This window comes from Girardinichthys multiradiatus, chromosome 4 (assembly GCF_021462225.1).
Source record: "Girardinichthys multiradiatus isolate DD_20200921_A chromosome 4, DD_fGirMul_XY1, whole genome shotgun sequence".
Lineage (NCBI taxonomy): Eukaryota > Metazoa > Chordata > Actinopteri > Cyprinodontiformes > Goodeidae > Girardinichthys > Girardinichthys multiradiatus.
Window position 1 is genome coordinate 42,958,861 of NC_061797.1, and position 16,192 is coordinate 42,975,052.

Genomic DNA, 16,192 nt, shown 5'->3' on the forward strand with positions numbered 1-16,192 from the left:
TATTTAAATAATAAAAAAAAAAGAGTTCTTTGCTGTGGAAAAATGTTGAATTATTCACTATAATTTATATTGCACACTGTTGTAAGTCATATCAACCAGGTTTCAGTTGATGCTATTTCTACAATGGCTTGTAATTCTTTCAATGCTTGGCATAAATTACCCCTCTAATTTACCCATACACAACCAGTCAAAAAATTACTAAAAGAGAGGCGATTAGGCAGAAATATTACCAGAAGCCATAACATCCTGAAGCTTGGAGAGCTAAAAGAAAAATAAAGAGTGAGAGGGGAGGTGATGAAGGACAGAACCTTTGGTTGAGTGCTCAGTCTGCTGGAATAAAGCAGCGAGTCAGTTCCTTGATAGCAGAGGGGAACCAGGACAAATCACCTTGACAGAGGAGTGAGAAAAGGGCAGAGCGGAAGTTGAAAGATGAGGGGGATGAGAGTTGTAATAGATGTTCTTCTCTATTTAGTTCAGGTTCATGCTTTCTTTCTTGTTGCCCGACAACTACAGAGATGGATGGTGGCCTGTATGGGTCAAACTGAACTGTCGGCTGTGGTTGTAACCTCTATGACTGTGTGAATTGAAGGTATTTTTCTCTCCAATTATCTGACTTTCTTTTCAGTCGTGATGTGTGCTCAGGGTTAGGTAGACCACGAGCTGCTAACGGAGGGAGCGCTGCAGGAGGAAAATATTTGGAAAAACTGACCCACCAGGTGGAAAATGTACAGCCTTTGAGCAGTTTTATAAATGCTTTATAAGAGATTTAAATTGTAATATGTAAAGAAAAGGTGCTGTTTGAAGACAAGGAGATTCGGAGCATTGTTTTCAATACATCAGCTTTATACTTATCTAAGGCACAACTTTCAGTCTTTCTGTTCATGAATGTGAAATTTATATTAATATGTCTAATAATAAAAAATACAAAGCAGGTTTAGTCACAGTTGGGAGCTACATATTAGGGCTGAAACAATTAATCAGAGTAATCAATAACTTACATAATCATCTATTTTCGTAATCAAATATTCTGGAGTTTTGTATTTGCAAAAACCTTCTTTCTCTGTTAATATGCTCTATCCAGAACTCGTCAAGTGGCATAACTTTAGCTTCTCCTGGTTGAAATTCTGTAAACAAAAATCTGTTAAGCACCTTTTGCTATCTGATTGTTATTCAGCTAATTAAAAAATAGTCAACAGATTAATTGATTAGCAAAATAATAGTTAGTTGCCCTACCACATCGGTCTTTTAACGTGATAAAATTAGTTATTTGTAGTTCAGAAATGATCACATAATTATTCTTTTCATCATATTGGCTCTACAATAGGAATGGGGTGGTAATAGGCTTCTGACATTTCTGGCAGCTTAAATAAGTAAAAATAAAAGAAGAATGCTATAGCACACATAGACCCCAGATAATACAATGTATCCAGATACTGGGAAAAAACATAATATTATTTCCATCTCGACTGCAAGGTTTTATAGAAGGAGGCTTAGAGAGCCTCAGTATATGATACCAAAATAATTAGCTAACATTTATTGCAGTCCAAGCAGTTGTTGACTATATGCATATTGTGGTTCATGCAGTATCAAAGCAATTAATGGAGGGTTTTTCACAAGCTACATTTATTAGCCAACTTGATCTTTCTTAAAATAAAGGAAACCTTTAAGGGAATTTTCCTCCCTCTGCCAGTTGACTGACATTAAGCAGCAACAGACAGGGCACATTTTGACCAATCAATTTCATTTTACTTACATCCACCACCTCCTTCGGTTTTTGTGATTTGAACAAATGATTTAGACTCTGAAAAAGATTATATTTTGGAGTAAATTATGCTGTTTTAAGAAGAAGGTGTTCCATAGTTGATGAAGTTTGATCTGAGCAACAAATTTGTCTGCTTTCGTCTCTTCTAGGTGGCCTTCCGTACGAGTTCAAGGTGGTCATTGCCGGGAACCACGAGCTGACCTTTGATAAGGACTTTATGGCCGAGCTGATCAAGCAGGATTACTACAGATTCCCTTCGGTCTCCAAGCTCAAGCCGGAGGACTTTGACAACGTCCAGTCGCTCCTCACAAACTGCGTCTACCTGCAGGACTCGGACGTCACCATTAAGGGATTCCGGATATATGGGACACCATGGTAAGGAACAACACTGTCCTTTGTCCCTTAATCCAAACTGCTCCCATGTCTGTCCGTCGTCCATAACCGCTGAGTCATGTTTCTGTTGTTGTCCTGTGGATCCTTGAGGTGAAGGTGTGACTTCACCCTGTCTCTACCCTCTACCTGTCGGTTTTCCAGCTCTCAGATGTACAGTAACCGCTGTTACCCCCTCAGTGAGGGGCCTCTCCAGTGCACAGGGTGTTATTCCCAGCTTGCACATTCCTTTATGAGCTCAGAACCTTCACCTGCTCCCTGTGGTTGTGTTCCCCCTGTGTTTGACATGTGGTTAAGTGATATGGGTGGTACTGAAACTCTTTGTCAATGGCCTCTCAGGTGTGGAGGGAACTCTGGTTGGAGGAAGGAGTGAGTGGTTGACGGATGGTGGAAGCATCCCTCCTTTAACAAACTCAAGCAGATGGGAGATGGGAAGGGAAGTAGGGAGATGTTATGATGAAAGACAACATTCCTGGGAGATGTTGGCTGTTTTTCAGTTCAAACAAGTCTTTTATTTTAACTTTGTAAAATAAAAAAGCCTGCGGTACAAAATCAAGCTCACTTTTTACCAGGGATATTTTAAATGAGTCAAATTTCGGACATCTTATGTGTTTGTATTTGGTTAATTCTGCACAATACGTCTTACTAGAGAATTAAATTTTCTTTATCCAGATGTAAAAATGAAAAGACCTGATGGTATTTTCTAAATTGATGTTGGCTTATACATAAAGAAAATCGCTTTGCAATAGAAGCTGATGAATTTTAAGAGAAAGATGCTGTGAAAGTTCTGTCGTTTTGCAAGTAAATTTTATTTAATTTGAAAACAGAAAATCATCCTAACAAAAGTTGGAAGTTGATGCAACCCTGCAACACAATCATTTACCACCTCCACAGGTCTGATATGTCAAATATCTGCATATTGATAATTTAATGATCAAACTTATTGAGATTTAAAGTTATCTTTTAAAATCAACTGACAGTCTGGATTTAGCTGGTGCTTTTCATTGTATAAGTAGTTTTAAGTTATTTTTGCAAAAATTGTTTTTATTTTAAGAAACTTATAAATGATGCTGAAGAATATAACTCCACACCACAAATGGATTTCAAATATATACATAGTTATACATGAATGAGATACTACTCTTTACCAGCATTTAAGAAATTAACATTTTGTCCAGCTGGTACTGTTCCTCAGGCGGATCGCGTTATGATCCTGTACCGCTGGGTTACAGATAAGCAAGGTGTGATTTTAATGAGAAGAAACATCATCAAACTGAGAATAAAATTAAAAAATCAGAAGGAAGGAAAGTAACTTTCTTTTGAGTGGGATGGTCTCGGAGTTAAAGTGGATGGTTCCTGTAATGGATCAGGGACATCTTTTAGTTAGGTGTGATAGTGGAGCCGGCGCCCCTTATGTGGACCAGATATGTGGTCAGAGGTTCGAATCCCGACCTCGTGACCTTTGCTGAATGTCTTCTCCTATTTTCTGTCTAATTACTGTAAATAAAGGCCCCAAGTGCCACAGTAAAAAAAAACAACCTCTGATCTTATCCAATTTGTCACTTTGTTTCTGAATAGATGAACAGATCTTCTCAAACTGAGACCAGAATGTTGTCTGAGTATGTGAGGGTGGACCAGTTAGATACCAAGCTGGCCAGAAGATAACCAAAGGAGAGCCTCCAAAACTTTACATGAGAAATATGTTTGCCTTCCTCACCTACTGAATCAAAGACAGTGAGTAAAGGGTAAAGGTGTCCATTTCAGGTCGGTGGTCTTATTAAAATAACTCCATCATTGCTGCTGCAGTTACAGCAAGGATCCAATCCTGGTTAAATATTGGCCAACTTCATGTTTCCTGTGCAGTCTTGAAAGGCAAGGGATTTGATTTATTTTTTTTACACATCTGGAAAGGAATGGAAAAAATATTTGCTTTTCCAGATTTTTTCCTGAATTAAGTAGTATCCATCTATCAAGCCCAGCCACCTTCCCTTGGTTAGTGGGCCGGGTATCTGGGAAGTTAAAGAGGTGGGACTGTAGATCATGTTGTGAGTATCTAAGTGAGGTTTGAGATTGATGTCAGTTAGTTCTTTAGAGTAGATGCCTTTTGTATTTTTGTGCCACATAAGTAATTACTGTAAAATATATTATGGATTCATAGCTTAGATTGGCCATCATCCGGATTGGTCTCTGCAGGGGTGTCGGTGCTCTTGTGGTTCTCTGAGGGTATCGGAGCGTTCCTGGCAGCGTGACCTCAGCTTCGTTTTATCGTTTTACAGCCAAAGCTGTCCTTCCCCCGTCCTGGTGTGACTCCACTCTGCTCCCACTGCACACTGGACCTAATATAACTATCTGGGTCAGACCGTCATCCTTTAGGGGCTATAATTAGCAGGTTTTGCACCCTGGCTTCAGAGGTGGCAGGGAGGAGGCCTGAAGCAGACGTTCCTCTGTGTTCCTCAGACATCTCAGCAGCAGGAAGCAGAGCTTATAGTTCCTTTCCCTCTCCTCCTGTTTGAAAGAGGAAGGATGCTACCCCCACGTCTCCCTTGTGGGTGTTTAGTGTGAGGGCTGTTAAGTGTCTGTTGTGACAGCTGGGGGTCTCATGAGAAGCAGAGTGGACAGCTTTGCCGCTCCCCCGCCCTCCTCGGCTTCCTCACCTCCCTTCACACCCATATGCCACCGTGGCCGAGCTCTGGCCCGCCTGTCCAGTGTGAGGTCTCACTTAGCCCCTCCGTGACCCCTCGCTTGATCAGCAACCTACTGCCTCCGTGGCTGAGCTGTTCCAAGCCCCCCAGCGGTGTGCTGCTGCAGACCAGAACACATGACGTGACATCCAGATGCTGCAGTGGTCTTCTCTGCTGCTGCATTTCAGGTTCACAGGCCCCTTCTCTAATCATAGATCTGCTGTTTGTCATTAAAAACTAGGTGGCATTTAGTCCTCGACCATCATGATAGATGGCATTGGTGTGTGGAGGAAATTTGGCCTTTTGGTTACGACTGGGCAATTTGCTTTTAACTCCAAATGAGTAGATTTCAGGACAAGTTATGTTGTAGTTCTGCCTGAATAAATCAGCAGAAAGTCAGTGATGGTATTCTAATGCCATCATGTTAGTGTCCTTTGGCTGTAACAAGGTAAAAACATGGCCCGTTTCAGACCTAAAAGGTTTTTTGGCAAAAGTGTGTCTATTGAATTCAGGTTACAGCTATGTAGGCAAGATCAAAAGAAGTTAACAAGTTAAATGAAGACCATGCAACATATATAATATAAAAACTCACTGTTTCATAAAACATTTTCATAAAAACATACTTGTCCCTATCAAATAAACAATAAATAAATAAACATTCAGACATTAAATCAACCAATAACCCTAATTATGACCATAAAATGCAGAATGAAGCAGCATCCATATTTTTATCCAAACTACTAAGGTGGGTGGTGAGGACCCAATATTTGATCAATATTTAAGTATTGGCAACTTATTTGCAGTCTTTTTTCAACTGTAAGAATGTGACTGCACTGCACTGCAGTCAAACAATCACACCCGTTTTTATAATAGACTTCATCAGAACACCAGTTACATAGAGAAGTTGGATTTTTAACACTTAACTACACACAGTAACTGCATTTAATCATATTTTGGAATCTGCAGATATCTATTATTGGTTTCATGGAAATAACAGTGGAGGAATAGGTAAACACAATCCCTACAATTCAGCCAGATTTTTGGCTTTTCAGACATAATTCAAATTTCTCAGGATAAAACAAAATTCTTATCACGATGATATATTTTTCATGGTAGATGACATGATAAATGTCCATCACTACACATCTCTCTAAGTATACAGAGTTCTGCTCTGCTTCACTCTTGAAGTTCATCATATTCAGTTTTTAGGTTAGGGACATGGCAGTGATGCAGTCTAGTAGGTTTTCTGTCTAGTATTTTAACTGCTGGGTTAAACATCATCCTCAGAGACCTGATGGTTGTTGGTGTTGCTTGAGACCAGGAGGTCACAAAGTAACTTAGATGGGAGAGAATCATGAAAGCAGGAAACTATTTTCTGCAAGAAATGGAAGAAAATCTCTAATTAGTCTAAATGTATGTAGGTTTACCTTTGTAGCTCTGCTCACCGTTTCAACACGTTTTTCACAGACAGACCCAAAGAAGAAAAGCAAACTGAAACCCAAATTATCTGCTGCTCACATATGGAGCTAGACTCCTCCAGACACACCCTGGTATTACTCTTCTAAAATCAAACAAGTGGTTACAATGTTTTAGCAAATCAGTATATGCTTCAAATCTTTGTTTTTTAGCCCAGCTGCTTATTACCTGAAACCATGTTAAGCAATCTGCAGACATACAAAGTTAGTTATATTTTTTAATAATAAAGTAAGCAGACGTTATTTTGTTGTTATTTTTCTTTAGGGTTATAGAGTTGCAGCAGACTCGTATTCAGCCTCTAGACTTAATTCTTTTATTTGTATGTGCCAAATTATTTAAAATTATAAATAAAATATTCCTTTGTTATATTGTCCTTTTTTTAAAGGGCTTAAAATATTAGGTTCTAAATTCGGTCCTTTTCTTTCATTGGGTTGTGAGTTGAGTCTGTTCCTATTTAAAGTAGAAATATTAATGGGAATAAATTATGCAATTTCTACTACACTGTATTTGTCACAATTTGTGCAAAAGCCCATTGACTGTTATACACTTAGCTGTAGCTGTTATGAAGCTTGATGTGAAAAAGAGTTTAGCTTTGTAGTAATTAAGATTAAAAAGAAAACTTGGTTAAAAAAAAGTAGTTTGAAGGTGAAAATGGTTTAAAATTGTGGAAACAAATTCTATTTTCTAAATTACTTTCAATAATGAGATTTTTATTTATAGTTCATTTTCACAAGACAAAAGCTTACAAAGTGCTTTATATATAATGTAGGTAGGTACAAGAAATACAATATAAAACATTCAAAATGGACAGAGAATTAAATGAAAACCAACTAAAATAAATAAATAGTTATGGTATAAAATATAACCACTAAAACATGGTCAGTAAAAAGGCAAAATGTTGAAACAATGTTATGTTAGAAAATGTTGCCGTTTTGTCTTAACCAGAGTGGAGAAACTAGCGGTAATCTAAACACGATGCTCCAAATGCTGGTTTCCCAATACCGATACTGGTATACGTATTGGATCCAACACAACACCAGTGTTGGTTACTCATACTTGTAAAAACAACCCGATACTCTGGACCGATACCACTTTTTTCTTCCTGCGCTGCAACTGAAGGGATGAACCACACTTCATACCAGGTGGGGGCAGTAATGCACCAGTTATTGGCCAAAAAACCTACCAGAAGAAGAAGAAGAAAGAAGCAGAGGAAGTAGTAGTAGTAGTAATAGTAGTATGAGGATGAAAATGACTGTAGTTTGAAGATATTTCAAGATAAACACGGATGATAATAAAAGAATAGACTGCTAGCTAAGCTGTCAAGATGAGGCATGATCATTTCAACACGATTCACATGATTACTAATCATAATTCAAAGAGTTTACTTCTAGCAGCTCAACACAACCAACGTTGCAGCAAATACTCCTTGAAAACTTGAAAACATGGCTACTGATAAATCCAGGTTCTTTAAGGATAACTAAAGCCACCCATTGCATCGCTCTTGATGACCATGTTTAGGTACTAACTCATTTACTACTTGGTATCGCCAAGTACCCAAACTGAAGTACTCATACTTGTACTGAGTCTGAAATAAACTGGTATCAGGACACCCCAGCTCTAAAGATTTATTTAAATATGTATGATTTTTATTTCATTGTAACATCAGGTTTGCTGTGATATAGTTGAAGGGAATTAAATATAAATTTAATATTTCTTATATCTTATGATGGCAGTCTCTAATCTGCCTAAAAACTTTGCAGAAGAGCTACAATAGAGAGCTTTATACAACAGAACTATGAACATACCTTTTATCTCTTTGAGCTTGTGTTTTATTTCCCATTAGATCGTATCAGAGTTGAATTTATCATTCAGATAATTTACAATTAAATTCTAAATGATCTTTTACATCCATCAGGGCTTTTTCAGGCCTCAATTCAATTGTTTGAGCTCGATTGTTTTGTTTCTATATGAGCTGATTGGTAATTACATATTTTGATGTTTCTGGATTAAAATCCTCCAGATTTTAAAAACAATTTAATGTTTATTGGTTGGGTTTGAACCTTTTGTCTAAACTGGTGCGCTGACCTGGTTGGAAAAAGAGGGAGAGCTGATGGAGTGAAAGCAGCGTACCATGAAAGACACACAACTTACACAGTTTAATGACAGATGCTTAACAGGCCGAATGCCTGACCCTCCTCCCCTCCTGCTCACCCACTCCTACACACTCGCGCTGTCGAAGGTTGAACAGGCTTCTGCACCTTGTCTGTCAAGTCTCGTTAAGAGGAGCTGAAGGTCTTTGGGAACGAAACCGTTTGGGATTTTTTAGAGATTGGTTTTTTTTTCTCTGCTTCTGGCAAGAAAAAAATGATCTTTGGTGTCTTAACTCTAAAATGTTGGAGTTTAGTTTTTAATTGTTTAATTTACTGTCATTGCACAGGACATTGTTTTGGGCTTTTTACCTTGGATGAATAAGAAATACCTTAGAGGGCCAATAGCCTTTTCTATTAGATTTAACTAAAAAAGAATCAGCAGCTTCGAGCTTCATTTTATAATATTAGTACAAGTTCAGTATGAGCAAATTTAGGGTCATGCTAATTAATCTGAAAGTAATCTTCATTTTTTTATCAATTAGAGTATGAAGGTGATTTACTGTAATAATAGTGATTTACTGTAATAATAGTGCAAAAAGAGATTGCATTAAAGATTTTAACACCATGACCCAGATGTAATATGTTTTTGCTGTAAATATCCTCCTTGTGCAATGCAATCTACGTTATTACACCAGTTTTTCTCCCCTAAAAAGGTTTTACAGCTGTTTTATTTTATGTGTAGGTTTTAAGTGAAAAGCCAAAGGTCCACAGTGACTGGACAGGGTAACTAGTAACCATGCACTCTACAAATCTCGATTTTGTAAAAAGATTTGAGAAGAAAGTCCTTTTCTGAAAGAAAGCTATGAGAAGACCTGTTTAAGGTTTGTCACAAGTCATGTAAGGGACACGGCAAATGTGGAAGAAAGGGCTCTGGTCGAATGGAATCAACATTGATCTTGCTGGGCTGCACGGAGGAAGCTATCATTGTTAGAAAACTGATACTGTACATCACCCTAAACACACCGCGCTCACTGTAAAACATGGTGGCGGCAGCATCATGTTGTTGTGATCATGGATCAAAGAACATGGAAGAAAACTTGTTGGATGCTGAAGGAGACTTTAGACTGGGGTTGCTGTTCACCTTCCAGCTGGGCAGTGATCTCAAATATACACCCAGAGCTACAATGCCTAAATCAAAACAAATTAATGTGTTAGAATGGTCTAGTCAAAGTCCAAACCTCAATCCAGTTGACTATCTTTGACTAGACGTTTGTACGCAAGCTCTCCATCCTATCTGACTAAACGTGAGATATTTTGTAGCAATGAAGGGACAGCAACTGTTGTGTCTAGCTGTGTAAAACGGGTGAAGACATTCTGCAAAGGACTTGCAGCTGTATTCACAAAGAGATGTTCTTCTACAAAGCTTTGTGTCACTGGAGCGGAAAACATGCACAACGCATCTTTTCCCCACCACTTTAGAATTATGCCCTGCTCTGTGTTGGGCTTGCACATAAAATCCCAATGAAATGCATTGATGTGTTTTGAGTGTAATGTGAAATCGTACATTTGCCAGGCATGGTAAATGTTTCCCCATCACTTATACTTCCTTGCACGAGTCTGCTTAGGTGACTGTAGAAGCAATAACTGCTGGCTGGTCACAGATCAGGTGGTAATCCTGCATTTTCTCTCCTAAGCTCTGCTGACTGATTCAGAACAGACTTCAGATGGAAAGAGGGAGGCTTTGTTTTTTAGAAAATGTCTGTAAAAGCTGACCTGTTTTGTGATTCCAGTCCTGACCAGAGGTTAGCTCCCTGGATGAAGGTTAAACTGTTGCTGGTCCCTCTGCTACTCCTCCTTGATCCTTCCAGTCCTCTTCCATCCATCTCGGCATGCCACAGGAGGGTTCCTCCCCTCCCCTCTCCTCCCTTCCTGCAGCTTTCTATCATTTTTCTCCTCCTTTTCTTATTTCCTCCAGAAAATGCATTTGAATTCACATAATTTTCCTTTTTCTTTACAGAAATCTCTTTACAGCAATGAAGTCTTGTCTAGTAGAAATGTAAATCTTCTTGCTTGAATGCAGACGTGTGTGTGTTTGCATACATCTGTGTGTGTGTGTGTGCGCACGCGTGTGAGTGTGCGCCCACCTCCCAGAGGCTGCACATTAAAACAAAGTGCCCTCATTTGACTCTCTGAAGCCCACCTCAGGGGAAACCCGAAGGGTCAAAATGCAGATTTGTCATTTGCAGATTTTAGTTCTATGCATTCATTTTTTACGGCAAAGGTCAGCCGTGTGTGTGTGTGTGTGTGTGTGTGTGTGTGTGTGTGTGTGTGTGTGTATAAGTGACAGAGGCAGCAATACACGGTGATTATGGTGGAATGGAATAACGGTGTGCTCATTGCAGTGTTTTCATTATGAGAGGGTTGAGTCCTAAACAGTTTGTTTTCATCTGGACTCCTTGTGGCCTCCGCTGCTCACCTCCCTGTCTGCAATATATGAACAGTTAGTCTGCGTTCTGTCAACAGATGGCTATCCACCTACATGCTCTTTCAGTTTGTGCATCAAAACATCTGGATGGAAAGCCAGTAAAACAAGCAAGAAACTAATGTTGTGCACGACAAAGGTAGAAAGAAGTGGGACAAAGTAGAAAGAAGACAGACAGAAAAGTATGCATGATAGATGAGGGGATGTGTCTTTTTAGTTCACGTTCTCCAGTAGCTTTATGTGAATGCAGTTCTGGATGAGTTCTAGCAAATTATTCAAATAGTTTATATTGATACAAACTTTTATTCTTCTACAACAAATTTTTTACATGAAAATCCCATGAAAATAATGGGGGTTTTTTGTGTGTATCCCAAAGCCAAAGGTGGGTCTCTGGCAGTGAGAATTAAACAATGGAATCAAATACGGGAAAATGCCTTCATTATTATATATAACTTATAAATTGAGAAGCTTTCGCTGTTCCTTGAATCTCTTCTACTTGATTCCTGGAGCCACTGAACACTATGTATGTTTGGAAACTTCACAGATCGTCCAAAAATCTTTTGATTATGGCAGATTTTAGATTTGATGTCATCGGTCACATTCATGGTGAATCCATCCATCCAGCAATTGACTTCTACTTACCTGAGATCGGGTCATGAGTGTAAACTAGATATCTCATCAACAGTTTTCTGCTCCTCAGAGGGGAACCAAAGGTTTTCCCAGTCCAGAAGGGATATTTAGTTCGTTTAGGGTCTGCTGTGGGCTCTCCTCCCTGTGGGTCGTGTCTGGAAAACCTCTGGTCACATATCCAAACCGCCTCAGTTGGTTCCTCTCCAAGCAGAGGAGCAGTGGCTCTACTAGAAGCTTCTAATGGATGACTATTGTTATTTTGGTGAAATGTTTTGGATCATTATCCTAAAGAAAGACCCGGTGATGAATATTTTAAGTTTTGAGCCTCCTGCAGCGAGGGAAGCAGCCTCAGGGAGGACGTGGATGTTTGTTCTCACAGACCATCCAGGCTGGCAGCTGTAGATTTGGTGCATATTACTGTGTAATGTTTCTTATTGTGTGTTGGAGGAGTGAATGAGAGGGTTTCGATTTGTTATTGTGCCCTCGCTCTCTGAGCTATGACAGCTCAGCATTCCCCTGCTAAATGACTCACCTCGAATTCAAGACCACAACCACATGCACACGCAGGCTTGTTAGTCATACAGGGATAATGCAATAAAAGCATCCAAATAAAACTGAAACGTAGGGAAAGCTATCACATGCCTTCTGTACATTTATAAAAACGCATATGAATAAAAAAAAAAAAATACATTTCATTTCTCCCTGGTGGTTTTACCCCTATTCTCTTCCCAAGGTGAGACCCCAATACGTCAGAGGGAGAGTAATGGGTCTTACGTTTAATAAAGTTCTCCTGCGTGGCCTCATGTATATCAGTCAGAGTCTGAGCTGGCAGAGGTTTGCAACACAGCAGCCAGGAGCTCCATCAAACACGGATGAGGTTGGAGAAAAGGCCAATGCAGCCACATTCCCATTGAAAATCCAGGCTGCAACACAAGATTTATTTTAACAATCCCTGTTTAGGTCTTTTATCTGTCACTCATTTCAAGGAATTCTTGGGAGTTTTAGTGGTGCATGAACATCAAATTTTTATTCTGCTGCTTCCTCAATTGGATTTCGAGTTGTTTTACTTAGATTTCCCCATCTTGAATGTTGCTATTGAAGATCTTTTGGGAAAATCTGCAGGTACTTGGAAAATCTACCATGCAGGTAATTGAATCTGAGTCTATAGTGGTGGGAAAATTGTCGTAAACCCTTTCTCAAATCTAAGATTTGACATATCTGGACAAACTAAAAAGAATCACATTTTAAAGTTTTTTTAATCTAATGTCAAGTGTATGAAAGTGTACAGTAGACTCCACACTGTTATTATTTATCGAGCAAAATGAACCCAGAAAGGAATTAAGGGTATTTTTGCCCACTTTTTATACAAGGTTGCTTTTTTCTTGCATGGACATTTTTCTTTCAGGCATCAGTTGTTGGGCAGATGGCCTCACATTTGACACTTGAATACTTTAGTATGCAGAGAAGTTTGTGGTCCACTCAGTGACTGCAAAACGAGTCAAACCAATGTCTCTCCACCACCATACTTTACAGCTGATATGAGGCTTTGTGCTGATGTGTTTGGTTTTCTCCAAACATGGTGTTGTGCATCATAACCAGATATCTCTACTTTGGACCTATTTGTCCAAACAACAAGTCTCATGCTTCATTTATATGTAGCTTCGGGCAGACCAAGCTTCCTTTTCTCATGCACCTCATACAGGTCCTTCTCAAAAAATTAGCATATTGTGATAAAGTTCATTATTTTCCATAATGTAATGATTAAAATTTAACACTCATATATTTTAGATTCATTGCACACTAACTGAAATATTTCAGGTCTTTTATTGTCTTAATACGGATGATTGTGGCATACAGCTCATGAAAACCCAAAATTCCTATCTCACAAAATTAGCATATTTCATCCGACCAATAAAAGAAAAGTGTTTTTAATACAAAAAACGTCAACCTTCAAATAATCATGTACAGTTATGCACTCAATACTTGGTCGGGAATCCTTTTGCAGAAATGACTGCTTCAATGCGGCGTGGCATGGAGGCAATCAACCTGTGGCACTGCTGAGGTCTTATGGAGGCCCAGGATGCTTCGATAGCGGCCTTTAGCTCATCCAGAGTGTTGGGTCTTGAGTCTCTCAACGTTCTCTTCACAATATCCCACAGATTCTCTATGGGGTTCAGGTCAGGAGAGTTGGCAGGCCAATTGAGCACAGTGATACCATGGTCAGTAAACCATTTACCAGTGGTTTTGGCACTGTGAGCAGGTGCCAGGTCGTGCTGAAAAATGAAATCTTCATCTCTATAAAGCTTTTCAGCAGATGGAAGCATGAAGTGCTCCAAAATCTCCTGATAGCTAGCTGCATTGACCCTGCCCTTGATAAAACACAGTGGACCAACACCAGCAGCTGACACGGCACCCCAGACCATCACTGACTGTGGGTACTTGACACTGGACTTCTGGCATTTTGGCATTTCCTTCTCCCCAGTCTTCCTCCAGACTCTGGCACCTTGATTTCCGAATGACATGCAGAATTTGCTTTCATCCGAAAAAAGTACTTTGGACCACTGAGCAACAGTCCAGTGCTGCTTCTCTGTAGCCCAGGTCAGGCGCTTCTGCCGCTGTTTCTGGTTCAAAAGTGGCTTGACCTGGGGAATGCGGCACCTGTAGCCCATTTCCTGCACACGCCTGTGCACGGTGGCTCTGGATGTTTCTACTCCAGACTCAGTCCACTGCTTCCGCAGGTCCCCCAAGGTCTGGAATCGGCCCTTCTCCACAATCTTCCTCAGGGTCCGGTCACCTCTTCTCGTTGTGCAGCGTTTTCTGATACACCCTTTCCTTCCCACAGACTTCCCACTGAGGTGCCTTGATACAGCACTCTGGGAACAGCCTATTTGTTCAGAAATGTCTTTCTGTGTCTTACCCTCTTGCTTGAGGGTGTCAATAGTGGCCTTCTGGACAGCAGTCAGGTCGGCAGTCTTACCCATGATTTGGCTTTTGAGTGATGAACCAGGCTGGGAGTTTTAAAGGCCTCAGGAATCTTTTGCAGGTGTTTAGAGTTAACTCGTTGATTCAGATGATTAGGTTCATAGCTCGTTTAGAGACCCTTTTAATGATATGCTAATTTTGTGAGATAGAAATTTTGGGTTTTCATGAGCTGTATGCCAAAATCATCCGTATTAAGACAATAAAAGACCTGAAATATTTCAGTTAGTGTGCAATGAATCTAAAATATATGAATGTTAAATTTTCATCATGACATTATGGAAAATAATGAACTTTATCACAATATGCTAATATTTTGAGAAGGACCTGTATCTGGAGTACAGTTCGGGGTACAGCCAATATTTATTTTGATTACCTTTATTTAACCAGGAAGTCCCATTGAGTTTAAAATCTCCTTTACAAAGAAGACCTGGCCAAGATAGCAGCCATAAAAATAACAAAGAATCTAAAACAAGTAGAGAATCTTAAATAATCACACAAGAAAATGGAATAAAACATTTGAGTAAACTCTTAATAAAAACAGTGACATTCAACCTTGACTCCAGGTGTTTGAAGATTATTACATGACGCTGCGTGACACCCGGGGAACATTTAAAATCAACCACTTAGTTGCTGGAGCTGATAGACAGAGGGGTACAGAGATACTGTGGGAGTTTATCCAGCAAAGCTTTAAAGATGGACATAATCCAGTGATGTTGCCTGCGAACACCTAATGATGTCCAGCCAACCAAATCATAAAGATGGCAGTGGTGAGTGAGAGATTTTGGATCTGAGATGAACCGTATAGAAGCATGAGAGACTGCATCGCGTCTATTGAAACTGGAAGACGCTCCATGGCTGTACAGTCTGTCACCATAATCTAAGGCGAATTAAAAGCTGGCTTCCCAAAGCTTTTTCTTTACAGAAAATATGAAGCATGATTTATTTTTAAAATAAGAACCAATCTTTGATTAAACTCTCCTAACTAAATTACAATAAACACCATCTTTTCATAAATCCATATGCCCAGCTACTTACACGGTGACAAAGTTTGGGTCTACCCAGAAGCTGTCCAAAGGGAAATGAAGTGTTAAGGAAGCTTTCTAATCTGTCCCGCAACCATCTCTGCTGATTTCTTTTTAAAGGTGAGAGCAGCAGCTCTGATCCCAGCTCCTCTCAAATCAGAGCTTTTTACCAAAGATGCCCACCACCTCCTGGGATAACAGCCACTGTACAGCAGTGTGAGCCTGCTGTCAAACAAGGCCTTTGAAAGCTGAGTCCGGTTGTTTCAAACTGTCCCTCTGTAAAATGTTTAGTTAATCAGGGTTGATCCAGAGCATCGCTCCTTATGTCTGGGACTAGCATTCTATTTTCCTCTATCCTTGTTCAGGTCTAGATAAGTATGAAAATAATTTTCCAGACCTTTTTTTTTCTTTTTACTTTCCCCAAATAATAATAATAATTTTTAAAAAATCATTTTCCATGGCTCTTTACATTGATTCAAATATAAATGGCGTCCTTTATCTCTGACATTTAACATTTCAGCCATCAGTACTTTGGTGTTAGACTTACAAGCGAGCTGAAAATACATGGACATTCAAACACTTTGGACTTTCTAGATAGAAATTTGGCTTTAAACTGCATCTGAGTGTTTCTACTTTGTTACAATTTTAAAGGTCTGCTCATCTAAAGGCTTTTTCTG

At 39.4% G+C, this 16,192-nt stretch overlaps 1 protein-coding gene across 1 annotated transcript in view; it reads left to right on the plus strand.

Moving 5' to 3' along the window:
• mpped2a (metallophosphoesterase domain containing 2a) overlaps positions 1 to 16,192 on the plus strand; it is a 78,553-nt gene that overhangs the window by 33,433 nt on the left and 28,928 nt on the right. Inside the window, exon 4 of the mRNA XM_047363783.1 lies at positions 1,912 to 2,137. Coding sequence (XP_047219739.1) covers positions 1,912 to 2,137 — 226 coding nt within the window. The remainder of the gene's footprint in view (positions 1 to 1,911; positions 2,138 to 16,192) is intronic.